Here is a 12634-nt window from a genome sequence, read left to right as displayed (position 1 = left end):
ATTTCATTTTCATTTTTTTTCTTTTGCTAATCTCCATGAACCATCTTTTTGCAATGATAGGTTCTAAAATACAAAAAGAAGTCATGAGCATGTGACAGAATTCAATTAAGAAGACTACAGTATTTCAGTGATATAAGTTAACTGATGGAGGAAGTATTGTTGAAAACCTTGACTTTAGGATGCATATAGTAGCATCTTGACTTTTCATACCTTGAGAATTATTGGCATTCAGGAAGACAGAATTTAAAATTACTGTGACAAGTTAGAGAATTGTATTTTTTCAAAAGGACAAAATTCATTAGAAACATGTACAAATGTTTACCATTCAGGACCAAAAACCAGTAATAAGAGTGTGGAATGAGAAAGGACCAATTCTAATGAATCTAGGCAGAGTCAACCTCCTTGCTGAATATTCCCTCGCCCTTGTCCTGTGATTGGATCCAGCTTGGATACATATTTTTAAGTAATATGGAGAAATAAGTCAAAATTTAAAGAGGAAAAAGATGACTAAACTAATGAAAAACTTTTCCTTTGAGGAAAACCTGAGAGAAGAGGAAATTCTGTACACTCTTCAAGATTGAAAAGATTAAAGTTTTGCTTGATTGCCATTTTCAATTACATGAAATATTTTTATGAAGGGAGTCTATGAAAACCTATTGATGAAAATGGATTTAAGTGAATAGATAGTTCCGTTGTGCAAATGGAAGAATCTCTTGTATTTATCTCTTGACAAAATCAAGGGGTACACCTTGATTTTGACTTTAAGGTTGATTAAACCCCAGAATATTTCTCAAGATTGCTCTGGAATCTACGTCTTTGAAGAAGTACATTAATGAAATATAAATTCTGAGTGCTTCTATATTCACCTGCCAGAGGTTGAGGGCTAGCTTGGGTGATCCCTGAAAGCACCTTTCTGGGTCTGCATTCTAACAATGATGTTTCATTCCACAGTGATAGTTTTGAAATATAGTTGGTACTATTTATGTTTTTCTGGGCTTTCTATGAGGAATGACAACTTTAACACATTAACTGCCATGTGAGTTGTATTTAACTCATGCTAGTTTTGAGCCTCGTGAAGCATATGTAACTCACACGTCTCTACCTTGGGAGCCACATGAACTATTTTTCAAGTTGCATATAAGTAACGCACAGAAAACAATAAAAAATAAATTTTTCATTAAATTATAAAGGATCATTTTGTTTTCGAAGTTTTTATTCTATTTTCTTAATAAAACACCATGGATCCAAGGGAAAAAAATTTTTTTTTTCTAGTGTATCAGTCAATGTGTTAAATTCACTTCCCTTAAAGATTCACTGTGTTAAATAATTCTCTTTTTTGTTGGACTTGTCTCATAGTAAATGACTACATACTGCTTTGGTGACTGTGATTCTGTTAGCTTAGTTTCTGTACTTTGCAAAATAACTATAATGTCGTCCCACGTTTTTCTCTTCAATGTTTTAACAATATTTTTAGAAGGAAGTTTTTATATTTAAAACTGTTGTATTCATGAGTATTTTCTATGAGTGAGAAAGTCCTTACCTGAGTGTAAGTATGTTTAACTGCTTTGCTATTTCACCTTGATGAGTTACCACCCCACCATCCAGGGACAGTTAGAATTGAATGAGATAAAAATGTCATCTTTGTGAATAATTTATCTTCTTCTAGAAAGTCAATATGGCAGACTCCCCTTTTACATTTCCATTGTAGCCTCTGTTTTTGGGTTTTTAATCTTATGCCTTGGCTCACTTGTCTTCTTTTCCTTTGCAGAGCAAAACTTGCTTCCTGTTGTGATGCCGTTGAAAACTTTGTTGTTTCTCAAAATAATACTCCAGTTGGGACTAATGTGAGTTACGAGGTGGAAAGTAAAAAACAAATCCCAATTAGAAAGAATATTTTTCATATGTTTCCAGTGGTGAGTAAAGATTTGTTATGGGTTATTTGCGTCACCATTCTAGATGAATTTCCTCTCATTTTAAGCTATAACTTGTAATAATGAAGGATTAATTAAAACACCATGGACTTATTTTGTATAAAATACATACAGTGGGCCATTGTAAAAAGGCAGTTTGAATGCAGTGTGGCTCTGCAGGAAAAGCTATTTATATCTTAAATGATGAGCTCTTCCAGTCCCAAGTCTTCTGGACTCTTCTTTGAATGAGATGTGGTGCTTGAGTTTTCTGCATACTAATTGCTGAGGCTTGTGAAGGTGGCCATTTTTCACCTGGAGTGAGATTCTCCGGTTGTCAGTTTGGGTGGCTACATCAGTTCCTTCACAAAGAACTGTAAGGCTTATGTGGCTTGTCTTTGGGAAGGAAATGTGTAAGAATTGTGGTCAACAAACATAACCACCATAAAAACAGGGCTTTTTGTCTGTGTTCACTGATGTATCCCAAGCTCCTAGAACATTTCCCAGTACACATAGGCATTCATTACATATTTGTTAAGTAAACAAATGAGTGATGATATGAGATAGTATCACTTGACACAGTGAGGAGAAACTTGACCCTTAATACAAATCCAAACGTGGGAAATTTTTACTATGAAGAGGAAAATTACCATTGCTTATAAATATGCACTTCAGGCACCTTTCCATGATTTGATTAAAAGCAGTTAGACCAAGTCAATATGGCCAAAATGGGATCCCTTTATATGTGCAGTTTGCCAACTGTAGGATGTTAGATTGTTACAATTCTCTTTCGTTGAGCCTTTGACTTCTTTCAATTAATTTATTTTTGATCATGTAAGTTCCAATTTTTTATAGTATGATGCAGAGGAAGAATAATTTGCAGAGAGTAAATGAGAAATAAATGGAAAACGATAAAGAAGAAAATACTACAAATTTTCTGGGAGAAAAAGGGTGCAAAAATAACTCATAAAGAATTCTCACAGTGCATAGAAATTTCCAATAATTGAAAAGATAACAAAATAATATTTCTATTCCCTATCAGGGAAGGCTTTGGAGAATTTGACAATGAGCAACTTTTTCACTTATGCAATTTTTGTTAGTATTTGTGTTGCTTTCTACTGACCAGAACAGAGAAGCAGCAGCTATTTTGTTTCTCATTGGATAACTTGAAAGAAATAACTTAGCATAGGTTTGAGAATTGTGATGCAGTTAACAATTGTGTCTGCTTTCCAAATTTATACCGATTTTTTTTAAAAGCTGGGGAGAGGAAATTCTGCAGTCAACATAGTAACAATTGTAGAGCTAGATCACTTTTTTGCTTTGCTTCAACCTTCACCTTCCATGGATAGGTGGGGCTGGTGGTCTACTCCAGCCTTCTACATGCAGCTCTCGGGGACTAACTGCTGGGCACACAGCAGATTGCTTTTGATTAAGTGGTGTGAAGTCACTTCCTCCACGAACTTTTCTAAGTCACTTGAAAAGGGAAACAACAAAATTAATTTTCAGCCAGAGTGTGCCAGGAGCAGGCAGTGGAGCTGTGCAAATTTGCATTTTCTCTGGAGGTTTATTTAAGGGAATGTCGAGGTTTGTAATTGATTTAAATTCCTACTGAACATGAGATACTGAAGCATATGGATGTTTTCCCCCAGTGACCAGGAAACCAGAGAAAAACATTCATTATTTTGAGTGCATAATTTGAGATACGTTTCCCTCAATAATCTCTTCTGTTTTGTACCATAAAGAGCATATTTTCATTTTTGCATTCTATCCTATCTATTACATCCAGAATTTATTGTGGAAGCATTTAGTAGACACTGTCTGAAGACATCCTGAGCTTAGAAGTTCAATGTCATGAAATAGCCCGAGGTATCTGGGAACCATTCATTTCAGAGCCAGGCACTTTCTACTAGGCATTATGGTTATAACGAGAAATAAGGCAATAACGAAGTCAATGTTATAACTTAACTGGTGAGAAACTGTGCAATGGGTTGTGGTTAAGAGCATGTACTCTGGAACAGGCTGCCTGGGTTCATATTCCCAGCTCTGCCCCTTTCTGGTTCCTGCTTGAGTTCATCCCTCTATTTTCCCATCTGTAAAATGCTCCTAAGGTTGTTGTGTGGATTAAATGTGTTAATAAGTTATGCACTTGGAACAAGTGCCTCTCACATGACAAGCACAGTAGACAAACCTGCAAAGAGATAAGTTCTGAAATTGAGTTCTCTTTGCCTGTTGGGCATCTCCCAGATGCAGCACCAGGAGCAGATGCCAGTCGTAGTGGTTCAGGGGTGTCTGCCGGTGCTTGGGGCTGCTCGAACCACATGGGACATAGGCTGTTGCCAGTGCTGCTGGCAAACTGGCTTTGGGAGGGGGTGCACCTTGATTTTGTAGCCTTTGCCAATTTCAGTGTTGTAAATATCCCCATCATGGACAATTTCAAGTTACCAATGGTTTAACTACTAGCTCACAAAATTCCTGAATATTTACCCATATGAACCAGATTGCGCAAGTCAGCTCCAGCACCTAGAGACAGTGTAGGTGAATCGGGACCTCATCACTGTGGAGTATGAGCTGGCACCTTTGCTCTGGGCTCCAGGTCACACATTCTTACTTCAGGGAAAGTGACCAGAAAAGGAAAAGTGCACCGTTGACTTGAAAAGTTATGTTTCAGACTGTAGAGGACTTGGGGAAAGTGAGAAAGCTTTTGGGGTAAGCAAGTTGGACCCTAGGAGGAAATAAAAAAGACTCAGGCCTTGGAAATTAATTTGAAATATGTCAGCACAGAGTTGATAGGCCTCCCTGAAGCACACTGGCTGGTCATTTGTGGAGATGGCAGGCATAAATCTAATACCATTACTGAGCCTGAAGGTCTAATTTATATTTAAGAAGCACAGGGAATTTTTGCTAAATTACCTATTAACTTCATGCCCTGGAATAGAAGATTGCATGCTTTCTAATTTCTTTATTTTCTCTTTTTTGCTGAAAAAAGTCCTGTTTATCAGAAAGGCACAATGTGGAATTTTGTCATTCTCATTTTATTTACTTTATTATATGATGTAAGATATGTTAAATTATATTTGTATACAAAGATATTATATTTCATAGTATTATTTTATGTTGCATATTGTATGATGTCTATTCCTCTCAAGAGAAATGAAATTTAGGTTCACCGTGAGGATTTTTTATTGTAAGTCATAAGTTGATCAGCACGCTACATTGCTGCTTGTTCCTTTTCTTGTTTTTTTGCTTCTCCTTAGCCTACATAAGAAGTGAAGTTACTAGAATTAAGCTGATGTTTGTGATTCTAAAATTAAAGATATCTCACATAGTTTTTCCTTTTCTCCTGCTAGTCCCAGCCTTTTGTGGGGTACCCTTACAATCAGTGCGCAGTGGTTGGAAATGGGGGGATTCTCAATAAGTCTCTCTGTGGAGCTGAAATAGACAAATCCGACTTCGTTTTTAGGTAAGACCTGTCAGATTGGTTTCTTTGAAACAAAAGATCAGTTGGGTATTTTAGAGGGAGAGTGGAAAGATATCTCATGGAAATTTTGACCTTTGAGCTGTGTTGCTGAAGTCTACAAATTATTCAGGTTAGCTTTCTCGAAGTGTCCCATGGTTCATGAGTTTCTCAGAATGTTGATACCAGAAGGATAATAATGTGCTATGGTCGGGTACAAAATTCTGGGTGAAATCATGGTGAATGAGGGATTTATAGTACAGGACTTATCAGAGCCTTCAGTATGTTAAAGGGTCCCATGGCTCCCTTGGAAAAACTCTAAGGAACAGCATTTCTCAGACTCACCTGATCTTAAAGACCATTTTTCTTGCAGAACATTTCAAGGATGTTTTATTCTTGGATAATACTTGGGAAAATGGTGATCAAGGTATTTTACAGCCATGCAACGCCATTGTTTAGTTTTCTGGCTTGCAATTTTTAAAAAATTGTGCAGTTTCTGAATTCCGGTCTTTTTAAACATTTTCTGTCTCGATACCAGCTAGCTTGCAAAAATAGAAACAAAATGGTTTCTGTGTGTGAGTGGTACTAACAAGCCATTCTACAAAGCATCTCCACTTTCAGAATATGATGGAAAGGTGATTTATCCGTGTGAAGATGGACTTTAATTAAAACGCACCTTTTAAAAGACTAAGTAGAAATCTGTTTCTCCCTGTTTTAGGAGCACTGATTGTATACATCAGAGATGATGCTTTGATCCTTATTGAGTCAATGCTGCAAATAAAAAAGAAAAGGATTTTAAATAAAGAGCTCCCCCTCATTTTAAAATTTATGCTGAAGGTAATGATGGAACAACCATAGAGCTGACAGTCCAACAATTACTGAATATTCATGTTCTTCATGATTAACGGTAAAATGGCCAGTATGTGAATGGTTGAGCCATTTCCTTCAAGAACTCAGTGTGAAAAGGCCATAATGAATATAAATAATTCTTCTTGCAATAGACTTTTTATAGACTTAAAATTCCCAAAACATCTGTGTTGAGGATTATGCCTAAACATTCATTTTACTTTATAGCGAGTATAGGAAATATAAATTTAGGCTTGAATACTAAAAAAAAAAAAAAAAAAAATCTCAGCAGATATTTAATTTATAACTCTAAAATAAATCCCTATGTTTCTAGATTCCACATTTGCTGATGCCAGGTATTTTTTCTGAATATAGAATTCCCTTTGAAGCCAGTCATTTAAACTGAAAGGCAAAATGAGGGCTAGACGTAGTTGGTGTCATTGAAATTTAATTTTTTAAGCCTGAACTTATTTTGGCTATGCATATTGATAGTTTATAACACAATCTGGAAGCTGTTTTTTTTTTTTCATTTCAAAAGATTGGGAGATATGAAATAAGTGGGGGAGGAAAAAATAGGTAATGATTATACTACTACAATACTATGACTATACTACTGTGTATGTGTGTATATATGTGAAGTGCAGTGTGCTACTGTATGTATATATGTATGGTATATAATATATACATGTACATGTATACTATATACATGTGCTATTCTATGACTATATACTGTATTTGTGTATATGTGTATACATATGTAAATATAATTATATATGTGTGTGTATGTGTATATACACACACAAAAAAAATACCCTTCCCCCTAGGAATCTCCTGTGATACTATATTGGAAGTCACTTTTGATTCTTCAAAAGAACATGAGACTGTATTAGGAGGTAGACTTGTTATGGGAAGCCCACTAATAAAGTCATTTCTATGGCTTAGTACCTAGGATTAACATTTATTTTCCCAGGGTGCCATATTTATTTTCTGACTTATCTTTGATATCTATGAGGGAAGTACATGTTCCATTTATTTGTATGTTTCATAAAGCATGGTACAGAATATTTCAAACAGTCATATTATAGACTATGTCAACTTTAAACAGCCTTCCTTAGGAATCCCTCAAAGATGCTCCCTTTTTATGCTTAGCTTTACCACTTGAAATTCTACAAACAGCATTGAGGGAGTCATAACCAACTTTCCCTTTCTTGTGACGGGAATATAATTACTCAAAATTAGAATTCATAATTTGCTTTCCAATTTAAAAACAAATTAGTACTCAAAGGAAGATGAGAACACTGGTATGAAAACATCACTATAAGGACATTAAGGTTTTATTTATTAACACCATGATTTGGTGGCAAAACTATCCATGTGGGAATCAGAAGATTTTGATTTTTTAATGTAGTCTTTGCTTCTGGCAGACTCTATAACTTTAGTGACAGTACCTCAATTTTTTAAAAGTCTATAAATTAGTGCTCCTACCACTGTGGGAATATAATCAGTATAAATAACAATTTTAATAAAAGGATTGGGAACTCTTCAAAAGTTAGGCAAGGTGTACTTGTCATTTCTGGTTTTGATACTTAAAAGAGATCATTATCAATATTAAAAGTCTTTATCAAATTTGTATATTTCATACAATGTCAACCAAATGCTCTGTAGTTATTAAATAATTTTAAATGGAAATCAGATGGATTTTGAAGAGCTCTTAACAGCAGTGATTTTCTCCAATATAAGGACAATTATTGTATGTATCTGTGTGTATATACACTTTTTTTTTTACAAGTTCTAGTTTAAAAATTGTTTCCCTTCCAAATTTCAGATGTAACCTCCCCCCAACCACAGGAGATGTTAACAAAGATGTTGGAAGCAAAACAAATCTTGTGACTGTCAATCCCAGTATCATAATGCTAAAGTAAGTACTTGCAACTTACATAACTGTTCAAGAACATTTTTCCATTGTTTAACATGTTTCTCAGTCTGAGCGTTAATCTTTTTGCTGAGACTGACTTGCAATACAGCTGGAATGGCTTTTGGGGAAAATATATAAGAATATATTTGCAAATTTTGACATTCTATCAAGGTTGTGGTTCATAAAAGGTATGACTCAGTTGTACTTCTAATGCCATAAGCTAAATATTTCAAATCAAATGAGAACTTTTCTCCTCATCTTTTTTTTTTTTTTTTTAACAAGGGTAAAGTTGTTTTCTTCCATTTTCTTTCAGAGTGTTAACATCACTCTTTTATCTTGGCTGCACTTTCTTGGTAAAATTTAATGTCCTTAGAAACTTCAGAGAGTGAGTTCTAGGACAATCTGCAAAATGAATGCAGTTTTCACTTTGAATAGTTTATCACTAAAAACTAATGACCATTCACTTCTGCAGTGTAACTACTATAAAATTGTTGGTTGGCTAATAAAAAATCCCATACATGGTTTTACTTCATTTTTTAAATCAAAAATGACTGATAAATATTATGAATAGATTATGCCCCTCCAAATAACTCTAGTGTCTCTTAAAAGAAAACAAAATGTTGTGCCTGCATTCCGAAAGCTTATTTTCTAAACACTCACAATCATGCTTACAAGAATACTTAGTAAGGTATTATTTAAATCATACATCTAGAGATAGCACAATACATGGAGGAAATTTAAAAATATATCTATATTTATATATAGTTATTTTAGGTTTTCTAAAGGAAACTTCTATTTTATACTTAAATATGTACAAAAGGTACATATCATATCATACAGAGATCACAAGTGTACAGCTCAATGAGTTTTTAAAATCTATTGATATGCGTGCTATGTTTGGAAAAGTATTTCATCGTTACAAATTTGGAAGCTGTTTCAGTGCCAAAATATAACTTTAGAAAAACATTACTGAGTCGGAATATAAAATAATATAAGAAATGTCTGTCCAGTAAGAATATAGCCCAGGAAGAAAGTAGAAGTTGAAAGCCTAGGTATTGCATGAAAGAGAGATGAAGATCTAGTCTTTAATATTGGCATGATGCTTATTTGAATGGGTTTTCCCTGAGTCTACAGTTTTATCTCTTTTATATGCAGAATATAAGTGGTTCACTTTTTTGACCATTGGTACATTCAGCCTCATGTTACCAAAACTGCTACTTTGATTATTACCCTTGTTATTATTATAATTTCTTTAAAATTTGGCAGATATGGAAACTTAAAGGAAAAGAAAGCAATATTTCTGGAGGACATTGCAACCTATGGAGATGCATTTCTTCTTCTGCCAGCATTTTCTTTCAGGGCCAACACTGGTGTCTCTTTTAAAGTATACTATACACTCAGAGACTCTAAAGCAAGACAGAAGGTTCTGTTTTTCCATCCCAAGTACCTGAAACATCTGGCCCTTTTCTGGAGAACTAAAGGTGTGACCGCGTACCGCTTGTCCACCGGTTTGATGATCGCAAGTGTCGCGGTGGAACTGTGTGAAAATGTGAAGCTTTATGGATTTTGGCCCTTCTCTAAAACTGTAGAAAACACACCTGTCAGCCATCACTACTATGACAACACGTTACCTAAACGTGGTTTCCATCAGATGCCCAAAGAATATAGCCAGATCCTCCAACTGCATGTCAAAGGAATCCTCAAACTACAATTTAGCAAATGTGAAACAGCCTAAACAAAATGTCTTAAAATGGGAATAATTTTAATAAAATGTGGTGGGTAACAATGTTTCCATACACTAAAGGATGTGGTTATAGAGTATTAAAGGAAAAGACCAGAATTTGGTTTGACCAAAGCTCCCCCACTAATTTTGCAACCTCATCAAGTCATTCAATTGTTCTGATCTTCAGTTTCCTTCCCTGTAAAATGGGGACCATGATATCTGACTCATGCAATTAAAATCTGATAATTTGTGAAAATTCTTGGCATAATGTTTGGTGTGAGGTAGGGACTCAATGAATTTTTTTTGATACTATTTGTAACAGCCATGTCTACCCTCACCAGACTGATAATAAAAGGCATGCTGCCTTGGATACACTTTCTGTAGAGAACAGCTGAATTGCCAGTATTCATTTGATTTCTTTCTCTGGAAGATTTTTCTTAATTAAATAAGAAATCCTTGATCATTCAGGAATAAAATTCTTCTCTGTGCACAGTGATATGTCACTTGTAATATTAGTTGCAATGATGTTGGATTTAGGCCACTTCATTTCCTCCTTTATCTACATTTTTTCATAGCTTTTTATAATTCTATATTAATGTTCCTCCTCACTCTTAGACCTTTTTGTCCCCCACTGATGGGATGTGCTTCAAGGATATGAGTAGTGACAATAATCTGGTCTTTCTTACCTGTTGCCTTGTCTATGGAGTCACTCATTCCATTTATTTTTTAAAAAAATTATTGAATAGCTACTTAATGCCAGGCCCTGTACTAGGATCTATGAGAGGGATATAAAGATGATGACTATCTCTAGCAGGAGGAAGCAGATGGGCATATCATTAATTATAATAGGATATGATAAGTGTTATAATGACAATAGTTATAAATAAAGTGCTAAGAGGAACAGAAGCAGAGGTAATTAAATCTATTTCAGTGAAATCTATTTCAACATACAGTAGCTTTCCCTTATCCACAGGGGATATGGTCCAAGACCCCCAGTGGATGCCTGAAACGATGGATAGTACTGAATCTCATATAGACTGTGTTTTTTCCTATGCGTAACACCTATGATGAAGTGATGAAGTTTAATTTATAAATTAGGCACAATAAGAGATGAACAATAATAATAAAATAGGACAATTATAACAATATACTGTAATAAAAATTATATGAATATGATGTCTCTCTCTCTCTCTCTCTCTCTCTCTCTCAAAATACTGTAATATTTTCTGACTGTGGTTGACCGCAGGTAACTGAAACCATGGAAAAGGAAGCTGCAGATTAGGGGCGGACTACTGTATCTATTTCAGAGAAGAGGTGATTTCTGAATTACACCTAGAAAATGAGTAAGTTTTTAGCAAATGAGAAAGATTTTAGGTAAAGGGAATGTGATAGGGGAAAAAGCTGTCTCCTTGATTTTGATCTATCAAAACAAGGTCATTTGAAGGTAGACCATGGTCTTTGCCCCAAGAACTTCCACAAAAGGGGAGGACACACTGTGTGGGGGTGGTGGCTTGGTCCTTCATCTTCAAAATGGGAATAATACTGACCAGACCAATTTCATAGGAAGGCTGTAAGGATTAAGACACACCAAAACTTAATTCTCACTGTTAGCAAAATTGCAAGGGGGTTCCAGCCTAGGTCCAGTTGCTTGTGGCACAGAATAACCAATTGCTGAGACAACAAGGATTTCCAGGGAAGAAAGGAAATTTTAATAGGGAAGACATCTTGTTCAGAGAACAAGAGAAGCAGTCTTGAATCATCTTTCCAATTAAGGGAGAGTATAGGCCTCTTAAGGAGGGGAAATTAACAAAGGGCTACCTGCATTGGGGCAAGTTGTGGTAAATGATGACTCTTGGCATTAGGAGGTCTGTGCAGTGGCCTTTAGAATCTGAAGTCCTTTGTCTTGCAGAAATTTCACCATTTCTGAGAAACAATTCAAAAGGTCAGGTAGTTAGTTAAAAGTCACAGGGTTCTGGTCATCAAAGCCCTACTGGCCTGAGAATCTAAAACATGAGCAGAGGGAGGATTATGAAAGAAGCCCACAGGTTTCATTGAAATTTGTTGGTGGAATTGGTTATATCACAAGGAAAGATATACGCTTACATGAGAAATAAGACTCATGATTTAAACATCAATATAAAATAAAACTTGGGTAGATTCTGAATACTAGCATTTTCACACCACTTCCTCATGTTATGATGATACCTGTTAATATAGGTCACTCCTAAGCATCTACTGAATAAGTTATTTGACTTAAGTAATTATAATTTCCTGTTCATTGTATCATTACAAGAAGACTGGAAACAGAAATGTAGCAGACCAGGTCAGCATGCCACAATAATTATAAATTTTGATTCTTACCTGAGCCATGTTATTGTTTTACTAAATGCTCACTTTCAAGAACACTCTGATGTAAATTGCTCATTTCGATAAAGTACATCTTTACTTTGAAGTTGACATTGGTGGTGTTATTTTCAGTTCATATGTTCGTTTGTTCTTTGATAGCAAATGAAACTTATTAGCTTCATAAATTGCTCGAAAGTTCATATATAAATATTTTCTAAAAGGCAAATGATTTTTGTTACATAAAGTCTAACTTATTTATTATCTTTCTTCTTGTGGTGGTGAATAGGTGACTTTTTTTCTATTGCTCCTAATGGATTTAATTAGTCTTAAATAATTTGTTAGCAGGATTGGTAATGTTTCAATCACTCTACTAGCAATGAATTATTAAAAATAGATCAGAACACTCTAGTATTTTACAGTCAGTAAAATGTTTCCCTCACAAT

At 35.0% G+C, this 12634-nt stretch overlaps 1 protein-coding gene across 1 annotated transcript in view; it reads left to right on the top strand.

Annotated features, from left to right (window-relative positions):
* ST8SIA6 (ST8 alpha-N-acetyl-neuraminide alpha-2,8-sialyltransferase 6) overlaps positions 1–10987 on the top strand; it is a 104204-nt gene extending 93217 nt beyond the window's left edge. The window contains exons 5-8 of the mRNA XM_045534196.1: positions 1769–1913; positions 5255–5367; positions 8033–8125; positions 9389–10987. Coding sequence (XP_045390152.1) covers positions 1769–1913; positions 5255–5367; positions 8033–8125; positions 9389–9857 — 820 coding nt within the window. The 3' untranslated portion in view covers positions 9858–10987. The remainder of the gene's footprint in view (positions 1–1768; positions 1914–5254; positions 5368–8032; positions 8126–9388) is intronic.
* Positions 10988–12634: the final 1647 nt, after the last annotated feature.

The sequence above is a fragment of the Lemur catta genome, chromosome 1 (assembly GCF_020740605.2).
Source record: "Lemur catta isolate mLemCat1 chromosome 1, mLemCat1.pri, whole genome shotgun sequence".
NCBI lineage: Eukaryota > Metazoa > Chordata > Mammalia > Primates > Lemuridae > Lemur > Lemur catta.
The sequence above is the reverse complement of the archived record's forward strand: the minus strand, read 5'-3'. Positions and strand labels throughout refer to the sequence as shown.